The sequence below is a fragment of the Vidua chalybeata genome, chromosome 17, assembly GCF_026979565.1.
Source record: "Vidua chalybeata isolate OUT-0048 chromosome 17, bVidCha1 merged haplotype, whole genome shotgun sequence".
NCBI classification, from domain to species: Eukaryota; Metazoa; Chordata; class Aves; order Passeriformes; family Viduidae; genus Vidua; species Vidua chalybeata.
The window spans coordinates 7,567,086-7,587,182 of NC_071546.1; the positions used below are offsets into that span (position 1 = coordinate 7,567,086).

Sequence of the window (20,097 nt, forward strand, 5' to 3'; positions counted from 1 at the left end):
TGTTGAGCTCAGCTCTTTGTTCTTTAATTCCTTCCTTGCTGACAGGTGAAAAGCAGCTGCTGGGAAGATTTCCTGCAGTTCACTGAAAAAATCCCCTTTTCCTTTCTCTACCATTGCACCACCTTTGCTCTCTGGACAGAACAACTCCACAGAGGTACTTTCTGCTGCCTGCAATTAAAATTTCCACAAATAAATCTTCAAAGATGTGCCTCCCATCACCCTACCTTCTTGCTTATCCTCTAATCCCAGTTAGTCAGGCTGACTGAATTCTCCCTCAGGTGCCTATTTTTAGTTAATTGCCTGCCCAAGCCCTGGAGCTATTCTGCCACTGAACAGTGAAGTGGCTGAACAGTTCGAACAGAACCACTTCAGGTTTCTATCCCCATACAAAATTTGTGTCTTTTCCATAACTTACTTGTATTTTTCCCAGTTCCTAGAGATGGGAGCTGCCACCTGAAGCTCTGAATCCCATCCTGGCCAACCCCTGTGCAGCAGGAGAAGGTGGTTTGGTTTAGCCTGGTCTGCTGGAAATGGCAAGCCCAGAGTCTTTTCAACCCAATCCCCAGCTCTGGCACCTCTCACCCTTTCCATGCCTGTTTACTCAACATGCCACAGCCATACTAAGCCTCTTAGAAAGCAGCTGGAAACTTCCAGGGTAATGCCATTACCACTAATCCAGCTGCCTTATAGGACCACTATTCCTATTCTCCACCACCTCTCAGGTTCTGTTGTCCCTGCTGCACAATCCATGCACACTCACATTAGGCTCACCTCTGGCTATTCCCAGTGATGGACTTGCTTCCTTCTAGTGAATAACTGGGATCCCCTAGGACTCCTACAGGTTTGAGCTGTTCTTGTGGCTGCAGGTAAGGAGTTTTCTCCTGGGGTACTGTCTGCAAATTTCTACCTGGAGCCAGCTCTACATCTTCCCACAGGCCACACACCACTAATCACACTAGCATGCAAACAGGTCGAGGAAAAACAGAACTGGTGTTCAGAAATGAGACCAGAAAACAGATCACATTCTGCTTCTCACAAATCCATACCAGGAGATGAGCTTGGCTTTCCTGTTCAAGGTACATTTTATTTCCATGTGCACAGGTGGGCTGCAGGAGCCTGAAGCACCTTCCTCACTTTGTGCTTGTGGTTGAAGCCAGGTCTGTGTGGTCCTTTCCACCAGTGCCTAAATACCAGCATGGAAATAGAGCATACATGAGAGAGAGGGAGCTTCTCTCTATCAGATCACACGGACAAGGGAAGTTAAAAGCATTGCAAAAGATAATCGCGGAATTTGGAATTAATTTTTTTATTACTACAAATAGGTCAGCTCTTCAGCTGGGGGAAGAACCCTCAATATTGAAGTGTCTTGTTACAAACCAACCATCCCCCACTTTTATGTCTTTGTTTTGAACTACTGTGCAAGGGGATAACCAGCTCTAGCATGGAATGCACTGAGTGGATTGGGGACAGCTCCAGGGCCTGCAGGACAGGGACAGCCTCTAACACCTGGGACAGGCCAGGCTGCCTGAGTGTCCAGGTGAACAGGCCAGGGACTTGTCTGCAGCCCTTCTCCCTCTGTAGTCAGTGTCTTGCACTTGAAGGTAACACATGAGCTTTGCTCACAGCCCTCAGAGCCCACTTCAGGGTGCCACACAAGGATGTAGCAGCCTGCACACTGCTACAGAACACTGCATCCCAGAACTTCTGCTAGAAGCTGCTCTGGAGTCTCAGATCTCCTCACCCTACTGAGTGCCTCAGCCTTGATGCTTTGTGGAGCTTTCCCACTTTAGTGATTCCTGATATCTAGGAGCAATTTTTAGAAAGACTTTTGTAACATTTGAACCAGTGTTTTCCTTAAATGAGGATATTGAAGAACACGGAGCTGGCTACTGATGTACTCTTGAGACCCAGGGTGGCTACAAGCAGGACAAAGAAGAACCTGTGGAACCTCTGGGAGCAGCCAAGCTCCAAAACTGCTGCTGGAAGAAAAGCTACTGAGTGGCCTTTGCAGCCACAAGTCATGCCAAGAACCCTCTCCCAGCACAAGCTCTGCCATCTCCCACAGGAGCCTGTAAACATCCCATTGGAACATGAAGGGTTTGGAATTAGCCATGGGAGGGGATGGGAAAGCCACAGTGTCCCTCCATTCACACTGTCCCTTCTTGCACTGGTTCTGGACAGGCCCCGTGCCTGACCTCCCTCCCTGCAGCTACAGCTGCCAAAGCCAGAAACTTCCCATTGTTAAAGCTCAACTGGTTTTCTAAAAACAAACTTTCTAGCACTTTTACACAGAGTGAATAACCTCTTTTAAAGGAGTGTTTTGGGGGCTGTAAACAAGGTTTTTAAATTGTAATTAAGTGCCATTAGGAAATGTATGGTTCATCACTAAAATTAGCTCTTGCAAAATGAAGTTCAAATTGAGAGCATATTTTATAATGAAGTTGTTTATTAAAAGCATTTGGATCACCTACCCCAGATGTCTTCATGGAGGGGAGTTCAGTTTTGGTTGGATTAAGACAGGATAGAATTATGAAGCAGGTCAAAGACACAGTTCTCTACATGAAGCCACAGAGGTTTTTAAATTTCTGCCAAGCAAAGAAATAGACCCACAAGAAAAAAACCCAGCACCCCACTGGGGAGGCAGCCACAGCAGACACCATTATCCCCTGTCAAGGAGAATGTTTGTTAGACAGAAAGTTCCGGTCGCTTGGTTTCACTAAAATTTCCAGCCCATGTGGCAGCATTTCAGACAAGTTCAGCCCATTCCCCCTCCCAAATAACCCCAACATGCTCTGCTCCCCACAGGCAGGAGAACAAGGACCAAACCTCAGCTTAAGCTACAACTGGCTGCAGGCACCAGCAGCATTTGTAGATGAAACAGGGCAAAGCACACAGGGCCCTCTTGGGATTCTCCTTCAGAACATGGATTAAAAGCTGACAGCCATGATCAGTGTTAGGTGCTTGTCTAAGAATGATCTAGTTTTCAGTTCTAGTTTTCATTCCTAATTCAGCCACCATTAAAACGTGCCCTTTCCTCAGCAGCTTTCCCCTGGCGCTGAGGACTGTGACAGAACGTGAGTACACTCATCTGCCAAAAACGAGAAATAAGTTCAGCATGGATTGTCCTGGTGCTGGAGCTGAAGCTTCCTTTGCCTTTTTAAAGGGAGAAGGGATTATTCTGATAATTTCTGAGTTTTAATTCAAGTATTTGTAGTTCTGGTCTCACTCAGACACTCAGCAGCCCCCGACACTGGACTCTGTAACCTGGGGGAATCACATCCATTGCTCTGCCAGGCAAACCATCTCAGGAAAAGGGAATTTGCTTTGCCTCCCTCGACCAGCTCTCCAACAGAGACTCGTTGATCTGCCACACACCCCCCCCTGCAGAAACACACAAGCCCTGGGAAGCCAATGGAGCTGGAAGCCAACGCTAAGGGCTCAGCTTCTGCAGCAGCAGCACTCCTCAAACTCCCTTCCGAGCTGTCCTCTCCCCTCTGCTGCTCTAAAGCACTGCCCAGCACTGCCATCCAACAGTACTGCTGCTCTGCCCATCAGTGCCACACGTCCAACAATGTGTCTCACACAAGACACGAGTTGTTCAAGTGATCTTACCCAGCAGCACAGCAGCAGCAGATCCAAATGCCTCAACTGGTGGCATAATTACAATATATGGCAGCATTCAGGGCAGGCCACACCGGGAGAAACTTAGCTTACCAGGAGAAAAATATTACAAAGCAAGCCAGAGTAGTCCAAGCTCTGCTTCTGGCTGAAGCTACACATCACACACATGGGTGTCAAACAGGCCAAGTGTTACAAAAAGAAATTCTCCAGAAGTGGCTTAGGAGAACCCAAGAGAGCAGGATGACAGGACAATGGCAGATTTATTTACAATAGGACACAAAGAATACATACATTAATTAAAAATTACAAAGAATACAGAGAAAACACTTCAGGGAAGGGAGAGAAATCAATGCTGGCTGAGCCTCTCCACTGGGGCAGGGGCAGAAGAAAAAAAAAAAAAAAAATCAACGAAAATCTCAGAGAGGGACCTCAAATCAGAACTGACACAGGATTCCACATCACAGTTGGCTCACACATCCCCTCCTCCTTTTTTCCATCCATGATTCCTGGCTGATTAGACTTCGGCATGACAGGCAGGGCATGTCAAAGGAAGGGACACAGGCTCTTCCATGGACCTGTTGGAAACTTACGGAAGTTGGGGTTTAAAAAGGCCCCAAAGCCCTCCCTGGGAGCAAGGAGGGCTTTGGACAGTTTTGGGTTGGAATGATGTGACCTGTGGCAGCTGGTCATTGGAAGACCTTACTCGAAGAAGAAAAATTTTCATAGCTCTCACTAAAAAAACCTCTCCTCTGTAGTCTTGGCTGAATCCAGTGAGTCTGGGGATGGAGGGAACCTTCATTGCAACATTGCAACGTGGAACCTTTTTACTGATAAACATCACTGAAGTGACCAAAAAAAAAAAAAAAAAAAACCCACAACCCAACTTCAACCTCTTTTAAAAAGAGCTTCCCATGGGCCGATTCAGGCATCCAGCCATGGGAAAAGAAGAGCCCATGTCAGCTATCCAGGAGAGCCTGGACTGTTTTTTGTGGAGAAGAACAAAATACAGCTATGGGGTGTACACTTTTCCTGTTCCCTGGAGGTAGAGAATTTCAGAGGAGGAGCAGAGAGCAGCAAGGGCAGCCAGAGCACAGGGCCAGTGAGAGAGCCCCGCTCCCAGCCATGGGACAGCTCACGGGGCCACCTGCCTGTGCCAGCCCCTGCAGCATGGGCTGCACCACCCTTGGGCAGCTCGGGCCCAACACTGCCTCAGATCACTTGGCACTGACACCACGGCACCACAGCCATCTCCTGCAGGCTCTTCAGGATCCCCGTGGCATTCCCAGGAAGGAGCCTGACCTGATTCCTCACATCCAGAGCAGAGCTATTGACAGAACAAACTCCTGTAAGTTACCTCACACCTCCTTCCAGTCCTGTATTCCAGCACAACCATGTCACTTCCACCAGGACCTTTTGTCCTGCCTTCTGAAGGAGAGGCAATCCCACCCTCCCACAGCGGCCTGTGCTGTCCGAGGCTGGAGGGAGGAAGAAGTGATGCTGAAGGTTGCTGAAGGTCTCTCAGGGTGAAATTGCACTTCCCAGGCTCTGAATGGCACCTCCAGCAAATTGTAAACAAGCCGAAGCCGGGACTTCGGTGATCGGAGTGCGCCGGACTCCCGCTGGGTGAGCCTTTAGGCTCCGGTTATTCTGCCGTAGTCAAGCTCCCTCTTCTGTGCAGACACGAAGGCAGGAGAAAAAAACCCAGTCTGATACTTGTCTGAAGAGTCTCCCTGAATCCTAGAGCACCCCAGGGGCTGGAAGAAAACGTTTTCACAAATGTTTCCACTGCTGTCTCAAATCCGTTCATCATCAACATAAAAAAAAGGATGGATTAGCAAAAAGGGGGTTTACTTATACAGAGGGATATTTCTCTGCTAAAAAACTCCCTCAAATATGGAACAGGATAATAAAGTTAAAATGTAAGTTATCTACAGACCCCTTTTCCCCGCAGAAGTAGCCCAGAATCCATGTACACTGTGCCAAAGTTACATTCCAAATCGAGGAGTTAATTATTTCTCTTGTGACTCTCCCACTGGATTTTTGTTTCCTTAAAAAGAGCTGGGAGAAGATGTCCCTGTCCCTCCCAGGAGGACACGTGTTCAGAGGTGTCTGATTCCTGCTGGGGGATTCCAGCTTCAGTCGATTTTCACGGCAGCGTAGATCTTCCTCACGAACATGTAGGCTGCGTAGAAGCCAATGGTGCCCGTCAGGAGCCAGAAGGACAGGACCATGAGGGCAGTGTAGCCAAAGTACAGTAAGGAGGGAATGAACTCAACAATATCCAGCTGAAACAGAAGAGGATGAAAAAAGTCAGCGAAATAACACACAGAGATGACAAACCAACCTCTGCAAGGGGAGCTCTGGCAGAGGGAGGAAAACTTTCATTTTTGTCCAGCTGGCGGGAGATCCCCTTTGAGGTGGGGTCAGGGAATGCTGCTCTATGCAAGTCCTGGGGCACCTACACCCTCCTCTCCTGTCTGGAAGGTCTGTGAGCCCTGCCTTGGGCTGGCATAGGCAGACTGGGACTTAGCAGGCCCACCATTTCCTTTCCCAAATCCCACAGTCACCCCCAAAAATGTGGCACTTTCACCCAGGAGAAATACCTTGTTCACAAAGTAGAAGACAGCGTAGATCAGCACGTAGAAGGCAGATCCTCCAGACACCAGGAAGGTCCTCCACCACCAGCGGTAATCCTGACAGGATAAAGAGCCTCATTATCCCCCTGACTTTCTTCTCCCCAGGCACTGCCTCAGGGAAGCTGTGACCATTCCAGGACAGGGAGAACACCACCCATCTTCCTTCAAAGGAAATCCACAATTTGTGACTGGGGAACTTTTTCTGTCACAAAAGTGTTTCCAAAGCAAGAGATGTGATGCTGACAGTCAGGCTCAAAGCACCTGCTGCACAACGACATGGCTCACCTTTGGTCCTGCAGTTTGTTTTGTATGTGGATGGAATGGAACAGTTTGGGAACAGCTCAAAACACCCTGTGCCCAGCAAAATTCCTGGTATGAAACCAGTTCCCAGCCTAACAGATAACCAAGGAGCTTTAATTCCCTTTAGAGTTAAGAGACATTGGGGACAATCACACCTGTGAAGCTGGGCCACACTAATCTTTGCTAGCAGCAGCAATAATGGGATCTGTGCTTTTCCAGAAGCAAGTATCCCCTGCTACCCAAATTACAAACATGGAAATCTCACCTCAGCACAGAGCTGGAAATACACCATGACAATGCTGATCTGGGAGCAGGATACCACCAGAATTATAAACACCAGGAAGAGGAAGCCAAAAAGGTAATAGAACTGGTTCTCCCAGATTGCCTGAAATAAACACACAGCATGAATTTATTTCCATGTTACTGTGATCAATCACTGAACATGAGACTAACTTCTGGCAGCCAGCCAGGGGAAGATGAGGAGCCCCTCAGCCTCACCTAGATGAAACCACAAATCTAATGCATTTCACAATATCACTTCAGAGGATTCAGGTTGCAAAAAGGTGCACAAGGACACCTCTGAGATAGCTTGTTCATTCCCCGGCATCTCCCAAGCAATGGAACAGCAAATTCTTCCCCATCCATACAAGGTGAAAACGGGTAGCAGCAGAACAGTGACTGTCTCAAGACCACGACCCCTCCTTGATGTAATGTTACAGTAAATCTTGTCTTTACCACAAAACCACCAGGAGAGCCCCATAGCTCTCTCTGGAAACTACTGAATGGCCTGGAAGAAACCAGCTACCCGCTTCAGAGAACAAAGGAACAGGAGACTGCTCCAGTGGAAGCCCCCTCCCTTTCAAAAGCTTTGGCATGAAAGTGATCCTATTGAGGAGGAAAGTGGGTTAAATGCTTACACTGAAAATGAAGAACAGTTCGATGAACATGGCTCCGAAAGGCAGAATACCAGCCATGAGGATCCTAGAGAGCAGAAACAAAAACCATAAGCAGCACAATATAACTGTCTGGACATTAAAAATTCCTTGAACACTCCAAGCAAAGGCTCTACATTTCCAGATTACTACATTTCACAGGCAATGGCACAGCTGCTCCCACTGTTGAGCACGTACCACGGCTACAAGTACCCCTCATACCACATCCAAATTATCGATGTGGTCTCAAGGAACCTGTTCTGCCATCTGTCCATGTCCCGAGAGCAGCAGGTGACATTCAGCAACCCAAGGGGACCAAGGGGAGAGGGCTTAACTCACCATATTTCCCAGACACTTATCACTCACCCCACAAATTTGTTCATATACCACCTCTGCTCCGGGATCTGCCTGGGAATCTGATTTGTCCGTACAGGATTGTCATACGGCTGCTTGCGAAATCCAAAGTAGTAACCCAGGTAGACCAAAGGCAAGGAGATCCCAAACCACATGCAGAGCAAGGCCACCATGGTAGGGAAAGGCACCTGGAATCACACCAAGAGCCACAGAAGTGAGGCTGACAGCTCTCTTGTCCTGGGGACGGATGTCGTTGGCCAAGCCAAACCTCCAGTCACCCACTTGGAAAGGTCTGGGAAGCCACGTGAGTCCCTATCAGCCCAGTGACCCTCTCCCACCCAGCAGGCCCCAGGCTGAGGGTGGCACCTACCGCACCAGAGGAGTGTTTCCCCCAGATGAAGCAGTTGAGGACAAAGCAGATGCCAAAGACAACACCTGGGTACAGCGTCGCTGTCTGCAAGAGGAAACCACAGCGTAAGAGAAAGCACCTGATTCATCAGCCACATGTTCCTATGGAATGAGTCCATCCCTGAGACAAGGCACATGTGGAGAAGTGCCCCTTTTGTTACAGGACAAGGACACAGAGCTGGGCTGTGGGGAGGATCTTGGACAATCCTCTTTGCTCTAGTATGTGCTCTGGTGGTGCCTTTTCTGTACAGCTACAAGGACTCAACCCACAGTAAATGTGCAGCACAGCCAGACTGTGTCCAGCTACCACAAATGTGTGGAGCTTAGCCACACATTTTGCCATCAGCACACCTGGATAAACAGCACAGAACATCCAAGACTCACACAAAAGGCTCCCTTCTTCCATCGATGGCCTTTCAGAGTCCGGTATAAGCGGCCAGCAAAGAATCCACCAAAAACCCTGGACAGAAACAAGCCAAGTCAACAAAAATGAGCTGCTGTTGCTGTGGAGAGGCAGGACAGCACAGGGGGAAGCCGTGGAGACACCTACCCCATGAACATGAAGAGGAAGCAGGCAGTTGTCATCAGCGCGCCCCGGCTCGAAGGCGACAGCATCCCCAGCATAGCAACAACTGCAGAGGGAAACAGGACAAGGAACAGCAGCTCTGAGGGACATGTGCTGCAGCAGCTCAAGGACAGGGGCCTGTCCCATCTGCAGCCCATAGCTGCCTGTAATGCCTGCACAGGCCTGGTTTCCTCCACAGCATAACGAATCCATAGCCTCCAGCACTGGCCAGAGAGGAAGGCACAGCTTTGATCTCAGCTACAGACCATGCTTCAGCCTCAGCTTCCCCAGGAATGGGAGCAGGTGCAGCTCAGCAGGCAAGGCACACCTGTACAAAAGTCTCCCCGCCCACTATAAGCCAGGGCTCACAGCTTGGCAAAGGAAATAAAATCACACAAAGCTGCCTTCAGCTGGGCAATGTCATCCAGCAGCTCTGCAGCCCAGGCTGGTGGCAACAGGAAGCAGCTTCATGGGCCTCACTCCAGCTAAGGTGAGCACAGGGTGAAGTCAAACATCCTCAAGCATCATTCGTGTTACAGCCACCCCATGCAACATGTGCCACTTACAGATGACAATCAGGATCATACAGAAGAGCTGAATTCCAGAACCCAGGAGAGAGCTGAGGATCATAGGGTACTGTGGAGGCCTGAAGACATCTCCATGCACAAGTTTCCAACCAGATTCCTCCATGGTATCTTCCTATAGCAACAACAGAAAAAGGAGGTTATTTAGATGTGATACACCAGTGGAAATTAAGGTCCTAGACAGCCAGTCTAAGAAGTTAACTTTCCTGGATCCTGTTTTTCTACTGAATTTTACCATTCTAGCCAAGAAACTTCTTTGTACTTGGGCTAAAAAACCTATGAGACCTGAATTGTCAGTGCCAGGACACACATTTACAGAGCTTTAGCATTTACATTTGCAGTCACTCCTTAGGTCTGAAGACATCCTAACTAGCATGTGATTGTTCAGGCAGAAAAAGGTGTGTGACAGCACAACACAACTGCCCATCCCATGGCCAGGGCTCAAAGGAAAACAGGGGCAAGGGAAGAGACAATACAGCCAAATCTGCACACTAGAGCCCTCCTGGCCTGTGCTTCCCTCCCTCTAATCCCAGCCCAAGGAACAAACACATACAATGTCATCTTCTTTGTTGTAGTTGGCAATGTCCTTCCGCAGAGTCCGGATGATTATCATGCTGAGAATCCCTGAAAACAAGCAGAGAGTTCAGCTCCAAGGCTCCCACATGGCTGTGCTGCTTTCATGCACCAGCACTCTGTTCTGGCTGGGACAGGAGGTCTTGAGTCATTAGCAAAGACAGAAACAAAACCCCAAGGAGCAGGGAAGGCAGTATTCCAGCAGAAATGGGGCATTGTGGCTTTCGTATGGGTTTTTTTACTCCCTTAATAACCCCAGTATGAGAAAGGCTGGTAACTGCCTGACCCCACAGGACACTGCTTGAACGGGGGGGCTTAAATTTGTTTCCCGCTCCTTCTGACCAGGTTCAGATGAGGCCACATGCTCCTTGAGCTACCTGCAGCTAAGGCTTAAAGAAAATTCCCTGCAGATAATGGTAAAGCCTTCCTCTCCCCACACACCCTCTCACCTGAAAGGAAAAAGACGACCACAACCGAGTTAATGATAGAAAACCAGTGGATCTGCACGTCACTCATGGTCAGGTACGTGTCCCAGCGGGAAGCCCACTTAATGTCACTTTCCTGAAAGAACAGGAGAGTTCTCACACCAGCACATTCCCAATGTCTTCCACAACTCCAGTGACAGACACTTGGAGCATCACTGCCAGCCAGCTCCCCAGTACTGCCTCACCTCCCAGTGCACAGAGTAGGTGAAGAGCAACTGATTCTCTTTAGTAGGATCTATTTCCTGAGGGGCAGAGCCCGTGGCTTCGGGCAGGGTGCACATGCTCTTCTCATCAGCCTTCAAGTCTGTAAGGGAAAGCAGAGCACACAGTGAGCCCTTCCCTCAGGGACCACCTCTCCCACTGAGCATCACTCTGAGGGCATCGGGTTGCAGTAATTCCAGGTGGGGAATTACTTGCTCTGCTCTGCAGTTTGCAAAACTATTCTCCTGACCAGCAGTGGAGCACCATTAACAAGCTTTCAGGAAAGCTATGCACAGGGCTCTCCTTAACTGGAAGGATAAAAGCCAGAGGTTCTGAAGCCAAGGATCTAGACCATGAACAAATCCTCTATTCCACATGATATGGTGAGAAACAAGACCTCTGCAGCAGTGCTTGCCCTGCCAGAGGGGAGCTGTGTGGGGTGTTCCACAGCATGAGCAACTGCCCTTCTAGACACCCTTTTCCATTGGGCTCACTGAGGTAGGAGTGTTTTCCCCTAAGCCTTATTTTTAAATTTCAATCCCCCAGAACAGTTCCAAACATCCTGTGTGTCCCTGAACCAGCACAGAGTGTCCCAGTCAGGGAGATCTGTGCCACAGCAAGAGCTAGAATGCCAGACATGCCTCATACCAGATGACACAGTGCAAAAAAATCCAACCCCAAAACCTCAAACTCAGATCTTTTTACAGGAATTGATTTTCCATGGATTGCAGTTCATGGATATGTCTCTGTTGTTGGTACTTCCTTAATAACAAAGCGGTTTATTATTCTTGTAACTTAGACTCATTTCTGTGCCCTGTGAGGCAACGACTGGCACCCTGCTACATCAGTGGCATCTGCCTTTTGTCCATACAGGAGATTCTTCCCCCTTGCTCCCCTCCTCAAGGGTCTCTTACCTTCCAGTTTAATGCTTTGGGGAATCACCTCAAAGCGCACCACCCTGTAGGTGTGCTCCTGGCTCTCTTCCACATCCTCTCTGTGGTAGTAAAGGATGAAGGAGAGGTGGTTGTGCAGGTAGAACTGAAATAGTGACATAAAGTAAAACATCAGCACCCTATGGGAGGAAGAGGCAAAGCTGAGAAGCAACAACTGCAGAAAACAGCTTCAGTGAGGGAAAACTAAAGACTCCAACACCAGAGATCAGCCAGTCTTGGGGGCACAGTGCCTTTGCTCTGCTGAGGGGAAACCACTGCATGAGCCTGTCCAAAGTTACACAGTGAATAAAAGCAAGGACTCCTGGCTTTCCCACCTTCCCACCCACCCTCTCCTGCCCACAAGAGACCCCTCTCTCATATTTACACTATTAATAAAACCTTTTGGTTGCATTCCCAATTCTGATACTCTCTGACAGACCTCTAACAGACACCCACATCTCCTCCAGGCACCCTCACACAGCACCTCAGTTCTCTACCTTGTTACCGTCCATAAACCCAAGCCTATATCCATGCTCGAACTGCACATCCTTCTCCTTCTTCTTCTCCTCTTCCTCACGATTGGAATAAAACTCCAGCCGTGTTGCCACAGGGAGGTTATCAGCAATGCTGAAAACACAGATTTCAGATCAAATTTGTCCACAGCACCAAACTCCCCCGACACAAACCCATGCTCGAGTGACTCACAGGTGGACGTAGTAATCCTCCCTGATGCGCTCGGCGATGAGCTTGCTCTGCTCCACTGTCAGAGTGACTGGCTTGTTGGGAAAGTTGCACAGAACTTCACATTTCTTCTCCACATTCATGGAAACCTGGAAAGGTGTATTTACAATTCGGTCCCCTCGAAGAACCTCACCTGGAAAACAGGAAAACATGAGCAGGGTTGGAGACTGCCAGGTTTCCTGCTGCTGATCCTGCTGCCAGGCATTGTGCAGCTGCAGGGACCACAGCAAGTCTCCTTTGCTAGCCCAGCTGCAAGGATAAGATTGCAAGTCAGTATAGCTACTTTGTTGGAAGTATCAAGCCCTGCTTATGAAGCAGGATACACGCTCTCCTTCAGGACAGGCACTTCCTCTGTCCAACACATGGACACTGCCATTTGCAGACAGCCAGCATGCAGTGAATCAGAAGAAGCAGCTTCTCTCAGCTCAGCAGAAGTGACACTTGCAATTGCTTTTACCCCTTTAAACACCCCCCCCCCACATTGTCTGACAGGTACACACCGAGGTTCTCAGCCTTGTATGTGATCTTGCTGGGCTGGCAGAAGGGCAGTGAGTAGTACTCATAGGGCAGCTGAGTCCGGGAGCTCGTCAGCTTCACAGCCTGCAGGAAGAATGGAAGGATTATCCCCAGGAAAAAACTCCAGATAATTTCCTGTCCTCTCAGCATCATCCTGAAGCTGATGCTTTCTTCAAGACACCTTCCATAAAGCTCACTTCCAGAAGATACTACTACTACTAATAATATTAAAAATAGTAACAGAGACAGATGTTCCTGAGAGACTTCCAGTAGCAATTCATTCACAGAGAAACATTCAAAGAACAAAACATGGTGGTTTCACAAATTTATGTCTCAGTGGAGTCCTAAGAAACAACAAAGAGCTCCAAAGAGATTCAAGAGTCACATTTCATACAAGATTTCCTCAAACAAAAATTCATATCCCACTGGACCTAGAGGTCTGGCCTCCAGTGCTATGAAGAGTTCAACAGTTTTAATCTCTGCAAGGAAAGCAAGAGAGCCATCAGTCTGGGAAGACAAGGTGACCAACCACAAACATTCCTGGAGAGTTTCCACAAATCACAGGGTACAAGGGAAGTGCAGAGACATACCACAACAGCCAAGACCACAGTTCCTCTGAAAAACAGAAGTGTTTTGTCACACAGCCAAGCTTGTTTATAGGAAGAGTGCTGGCAAACACACTGACTTGCCTAAGCACTTGAGGAAGCATTTAGCTCCTGAAATCCCTTTGAGAACAGCTATTCCAAAACCCTCTTCTGCTGGGAAGCTTACTGTAGCCACAGGCAAGTCTCATTTGCTTAAAAATAGCCTACATCTGGCAGTCTGTGGCCAAAGAAAAAACTGTGCTGGAGCTTCACGTGAGAGCAGCCAACCTCAGCAGTCCCAAGGGTGCTGGATTTGCTGAGACAGAGGCCACAGCTTAAGAAAATAAATGAAATGAGCTATAAATCACTGATGTCTGAAAGCAAAGCCTGGCTTCCTCGTGGATAGGTGTAGCAGCTCTGTCATTGAGTACTAGCAACGCTGCACAGGAACAGCTCTCAGCAAGGCTGGGCTGAAAGACCTGCAAGGCTCAAGCACAAACACCTCCACCTGGGAAGAGCTTCTCATGGATTTCCCCGAAAGCACAACATGAGCAAACTGGGTATTGAGAAGGTCTGATTCAGACCTTATTCCACCATTCACCTTCCACCTAAAGGCACACTCTGCATAAGCACATTTAGAGCCAGTATAATGCTGGAGAAATTAAATTCACTTCAAAGCCACTATGAGAAAGGAACCCTTTTCCCAAACAAAGCAACATCTTGAGGACTTCGGGGCAACTGCTGAAGGAATTTGGTAGAAGAGATCAGGGGCAAGAACAGGAATTGTGTTGAGACCCGCGTGCTGTGAAGCAGGGGACATATCTGAACACAAAACTTGAGCAACAGGATCCCCAAACTTAACTTTCCAGCCCATCTTTGCTGCTATGGTATAAAAAAGAAAAAACCCAAAAGACAAAATACCCCAAACCAAACAGACTAACAGCACTGAGTTTATCCTACCTTTATTTCTACGGGATCATTGCGGTGGAAGTTGATGGGAGCCACCCCAGGTACATAGAACGAGTCTGTGCTGTGCAGCAACAAAAGCAGGCCCAGCACATATCTCAGCCTTTCCTGCAAAAAGGAGAAGGAACAGTAAAATACAACAGAAACACTGGAACAACATCAGAGATGGGCAATAACACTGGAAATGTTCATCCCAGACATCAGAAAGGCTGCACAGTCAGGTGACTAAACAGAAATTAAATTCACAAAAGCTGTTCTTAGCTTTGTTTTGTGATCCTCATCAAGTCACCTTCCACTCAGCATGTCTCTGCCTCTTCATCTGCAATTAGGAAAACTTTGGCTTTGCTCAACCATAAGAAAAATGCCATTTTTATCTGCACCTTGGGGCATCAAGCAGGCCATCATTTTACTTTTCTGCTCACCCCCACTGAGCTTCCTGTGTTAGAAAACTCCATGGACTAGTAGAGAAGAGGGCTGTAGCCCTGGCACTGGATCTGTGTCAGCTCTGCACAGCAGCAGTTACCCTGGAGCTGATTACAGATAGATGCTCACAGGCCACTACCAGCAGAGGAGTAGTTACTGCGGAGTCAGGTGTGACAGCAGTAACTGCACCCAAAGGGACAGTCACATCACCCCTCCCTCCTGCTCCATCACCACTCTGCTCTCCTTGCCCCTCCAGGCCACAGCACAGCTCAGTAACATGGCAAAAACTTTTTCAGCCCTTTTTTAGGGAGCAGGGTGACAAGTCAGGCTGGAAGGTTCAATTAACTCTATGAGGGTTCCAGGAGAACCCAGACCCTAAGACAGCCACAGCAAACCCTTTCTTTAACACACCTTGCTGCCTCCTCAGCCCCTCCCATTACCGCAGGTAACCCAGCTGAGCATGGGCAGGAAGGCTGTGAAATGAAAATTGAGCTTTAAAGAGTATTAGCCAGCAGCAGCCTGCCTGGATTAGGACATCAGCTCTGGTATAATCTCACTAGTTTCAGTCCCTTCTCTTGAACTCCCTGTGTGTATGACACCACTGGAAAACCACACAAAACCTGGTTTGGTTTGGGACAACTCTTGAGCTAATGCTGCAGACATAAGAAACAAAATCCCCACTGTCCCTGTGTGTCCTCAGCACCATCAGTCAGACAGTACCAGAGGGAACACACCACAGGCCAGGTGTGACAAATGACGGCTTTATCAAGGAAACCTTTCCTCAGGTTGGAGGGGGAGAAAAAAAAAATCTGTGTTTATTGCCCCCACACCTCTTCTTCCTCATCACCTTCCTCCTGTCTCATTCTAAGGCAAGGAAAATATGTTTGGCCTGGACACCTGTGAGGGCCAACCAGAGCATGCAGAATTAGTGGAACTGAGCAGGATGGAGAGGAAAAAAAAAAAAAAGGGGAGAAATATCAGGGGGTTGAAAGCCTAAAATGTATTTAAGATGCAAATGCTAGGCACCTACAGAAAATATGAAAACTGAATCATCAGATACATGTGGCCTTCCAGTACCTGAAGGGAGCCTACAAGAAAAATTGAGAGAGACTATTTACAAGACCATGGAGTACAGGACAAGGGGGAACAGCTTTAAACTGACAGAGTAGGGTTAGATTGTATATTAGGAAGAAATTCTTCCTTGTGAGGGTAGTGAGGCATTGGCACAGACTGCCCAGAGAAGCTGTGGCTGCCCCATCCCTGGAATTGTTCAAGACCAGGTTGGATGGAGTTTGGAGCAGCCTGGGATAGTGGAACGTTTCCCTGTCCATGGAATGAGATGAGTTTTAAGGACCCTGCCAACCCACACCATGCTGTGATTCTGTGATCTTTTTTGCCTACAAAGGGGATTTTCAGATCTATTCTAAGCATAGCCAAATACACTTGGAGCAGGCATAAAGCCCCAGGAAACACTCTTGTTAAAACTGCCTGACCTTCAATACTGATCTGCCTTGAGGCAACATGGGGCTTATTTTCTGTGCTCCACTAAATTTTGCCTTTACAGTCTTTAAAGGGAGTGTTCAGTGGCTCTCCACAGAGTAGGAAAAGGTCTCCTGCACAGGGGAAGCAGTGGAAGGAATCTGCACTCTTGTCCCACACTGCACTCCAGCAACCTGCAGCCCTTATCTCATTTGTCACTGAAGTGACAGACCTACACAATATTACTCAAAAATCAAAACCACACCACTGCCACCCATGCCCCAGCAGGCTGGGAGGTGAAAAGACCAGGACAGAACTTTGGCAGACACTCAGGAGACACATGAGCATGAAGAAGATGGCATTTTTGATGACAATTTTGGCAGAAATCAGGCTGTCTTTGCATACAGATGATGATGACTCAGACAGCACCAGGCAACAGGAAAGACAAGAGGGCGACTCTGTAAAGCCTTGCCAGGAAAGAACAGTTGGTAGCAAGAAAGGGGGAAGCTGCTATGCAACAGGTGTGGGAAGCTTTGGAAGCAAAATATGAAGAAATGCCCAGTGCAGGCTCCTGAGCTGGCAGAGCACAGGGAAGCTGCAGCCAGGGGCCTTACTCATCAGGACCTTTGCTCTTGTACTGACAAATGCGCCTCATTTTCTCCAAACAAAGGCAGCAGCTCAGAAATGGCAACATGGACACCCCTCAAAAGACCTGTGTAACTCATGGGCCTGGCCAGGTGATTGTCTCACACAGGGGATGCCTGCAAGCTGAGTTCTCTCCTGTGCCAGGTCAGAACTTCCAGAAGGGAGCTCTGTTTTGGTGCGGTCACAGAGCCCTGGCAAGCCCAGACTTCCAGCAAACAGGACACACAGCTTCACAGCCTTTTCCATTTACATTTCAAAAACATGCAAAAAGCCCCCTCAAATTATAGTCTTGCATCTGAGGTGCTAGGAAATCGTGTAATGGTGCAACAACTAGCATAACAAATATGCACAACCCCAGACTGAGAAAAACCCAGCTCCAAGTAGGCAAAAATAGTTCAGATTGTCTAAGCCTGATTATTTTCCTATCTGCAGACATGCAGAGACACCCTTTCTTAGGAGAATATGATCTAAATAAAAGAAGTAACTGCAGGAGAACTATCACCCCCATTCCTGTCCCTCAGATCAAAAGTTCATACACAAACCCTCTCCAAGAAGGCACTTCTGGATAATAATCACCAGTCTTGGGGCTTGCAGACAATCCCAGATTTATCCCATTCAGAAAGACTTATAACTTTCTGCGACTTGCCACTTTCTGTGAATTCACAGAAGGTTCACAAACCACGCTGCCAAAACAGAGGACTTGTTCTCTAAACCCCAGTCTGACCCAGCATGAAGAAGCCCTAAAACATCCAGTTATTACCACACTTGCCCCTCCCTCGGACTCGTGGTCCCTCCAGCTACCACTGCCAGAGTCTGACATTTATTTAAGGGAAAGGAGAAACAGCAGCTGTTCCCTGGGGCACTCTGCAACAGCTCCAGCATGCTCCAGAGGGTCCATGGCCTGGCCATGTGCACCCAGGATATTCCTGCCCAGGTTACTGCCAACAACTCGAAGAGACCCTCAAGCAGCAGCAATTTCAAGCATCTGAACTGAGCTGGTGCTGTACCAGGGCTGGTTTAGGTCTTAAGGGTTTCCTAATCCACATAGGAACTGAAGAACAGAACACAGGATTTGTTCAAAGAGAAGAAAAGGAAATAGGAAATGACAGTGATGGATATCATGACTTGTCCCATCTCTTTTTGGCAGAGAAAGGCAGGAGGGACATCAAAGAGCCATAATCAAGAGCTTTTTAACTTTCAAAGACAGCTCTGAAGAAAAACAAGGAAAACTACCTGTGCAGAACCATTTGTCCAAATGGATTCACACAGCTCTCCCATCCCATTCAATTTACTGAAACTTTTTTACAATGGTGACAGAAAGGGAGGAAAGCTACAGCCCACTACTCTGTGGGAGCAAAAAAAACCAACAAGCTCTCTCACACATGTAACCTTCATTCTGCCCTCAGGCACATTAGCAGGACAGAACAGTGCTAATGGCACCCTGACACTCATCCCCTCTTCCAGGGCTGCCTCCTGGGATGATCCTGACAACTGTTTGGATAAGCTCATCTTTATTACATCCCTGCCCCTCTCACCCTGCACTGGAGGAAACACCAAGAGCCCTTCAGAAGGGGGCAAGTGCTGCATTCACATTGACTTCAGAGCTCCTGTGACACCAGAAGAGCTGCTGGCAGCCTTCTCTGCCCTTCACACAACAAGAGAGCCACGAGGAAATTCCCAGTAGGACCATCCCTAGCTCTCAGAGCCAGCTGAGCACTCCCTCCCTCCTGCCTGGGGGAAAGCCAGCAGGGTGTGAAGATGCTTAAAGCAAATTAAAGGAAAACCTTGGCTCTCCCAATCTCTCAGTGAGTCACCTCACAGCTGAGCCAGCAGCGACCTTTGTATCAGTACACATCCTTTATCCACATCACTAGTCCTGCAATGCACTGCCACAAAAATATCCTCCTGTGAAAGCAAGGAGGAAATCCGTTTGACTCCTACAAGACTTCAAGGCAGATAACAAATGTCTCAGCAGCTTGTTTTCTCCTCTGTGAGGTAGCACTGATGCTCACCAGGAACACCTTCAGTTCTCTGAGGATCCAAGGAATCATTCAAGAGTAATAACAGGGATGCTGGGACGCGGGAAAATGAAGAAGCTGCTCAAACCCGGACCCGACAACCACCACCAAACATCTGTGAAAACCACACAGAGCAACAGCCTCCGTGCTTGGCACCAGCCCCGGGCCCAGGCTGACACCTCGGAAGGGAAGGCAAAAGGACGTGCCGGTGCTCCCTACAACCCACACCGCTCCGAGCCCCCCGCCCGGCCCCTCCTGCCCAGACACCGCCGTGAACCGCATAAGGGAGCCAATTTTGCTGCCGAGGGAGCGCCGGGCAGGCGGGACAGGAACCCGCTGGGCTCCCCTGGGCACCGAGCAGCGGCCCGAGCTCTGCCCTCCACAGGTGACACCTCCGGGAGACGCGGGGCAGCTGCAAGGCCCCGGGCGGGACCGAGGAGCCTCCTCCCCCCAGAGGCCGAGGCCGCATCCCTCCCAGCGCGGTGCAGGCCCGACCGCAGCCCCCGAACCGAGCTCCGCGGCGGGACGGCCGCCGGGCCGGGCCGGGGCACAGCGGGCGGGACGCGGGGCCGGGCCGGGCCCCGCCGCACTCACCATCGCCGCCGACGCCGCCATCTTGGATCCACGTGTCGGCGCTGACGCCACCGGAAGCAGCTCACGGTTGGCTGCGGGGCCGATCGCCATGGCGACCGCGGCGGCCGGGCAGGACCGCGCCGGGCGGCCGCGCTCCGCGCTGCCGGGGCCGGGCCCAGCGCAGCTCGGATCGGCACAGCTCTCCCGCCGGACGGGCTGAGGCGGGGGTCTCCGCTCCCGGGGGTCTCCGGCTCCGCGAAGCCGGCCGGGGAAGGGGCGGTCCGCACCGACATCTTTGCTGAGGGCAGCAGCCTTTGCAGGGAGAGCGGGCGCGACGCTGCAGCCGCCATGTTTGGTGAGGGCGCCGAGGCGGCGGGGCCGGGAGGCGCCCGGACCGTCCCGAGCCTCCCGGTCCCTGCGGGTCTGCCCGGGCGGTCCGCGGCCCGGGGCCTGCTTAAGGGGCGCTGCCCGGCTCTGGACCCCCCGTTCCGAGGGGCGCTGCGGGCCCCAACTGATCCGCGTCTCCCCCGCCCGGGCTGCGGAGGAGCAGGACCGGCCAGG

General features: G+C 49.7%; 1 protein-coding gene across 1 annotated transcript; it reads right to left on the reverse strand.

Annotated features, from left to right (window-relative positions):
* Positions 1-3,862: 3,862 nt before the first annotated feature.
* Positions 3,863-19,647, reverse strand: TM9SF4 (transmembrane 9 superfamily member 4). The gene is made up of 18 exons (XM_053958543.1): positions 19,558-19,647; positions 14,393-14,506; positions 12,833-12,932; positions 12,297-12,465; positions 12,089-12,218; positions 11,574-11,697; positions 10,644-10,762; positions 10,423-10,534; positions 9,954-10,024; positions 9,383-9,515; positions 8,802-8,883; positions 8,636-8,711; positions 8,214-8,297; positions 7,856-8,031; positions 7,475-7,538; positions 6,823-6,942; positions 6,225-6,314; positions 3,863-5,906 (listed from the first exon to the last, which is right to left on the reverse strand). The coding sequence occupies exons 1-18, from the start codon at positions 19,645-19,647 to the stop codon at positions 5,757-5,759; spliced, it is 2,004 nt and encodes a 667-aa protein (XP_053814518.1). The 3' UTR covers positions 3,863-5,756.
* Positions 19,648-20,097: the final 450 nt, after the last annotated feature.

Excerpts from the sequence above, each read along its gene's own strand:
- TM9SF4 (XM_053958543.1), bottom strand. The coding sequence starts at position 19,647 with ATGGCGATCGGCCCCGCAGCCAACCGTGAGCTGCTTCCGGTGGCGTCA. Across the intron at positions 12,466-12,832 it reads ATACAAGGCTGAGAACCTCG|GTGAGGTTCTTCGAGGGGAC; the intron begins GTGTGTACCTGT and ends CCTGTTTTCCAG. Across the intron at positions 6,943-7,474 it reads AACTGTTCTTCATTTTCAGT|GCAATCTGGGAGAACCAGTT; the intron begins GTAAGCATTTAA and ends TGTTTATTTCAG.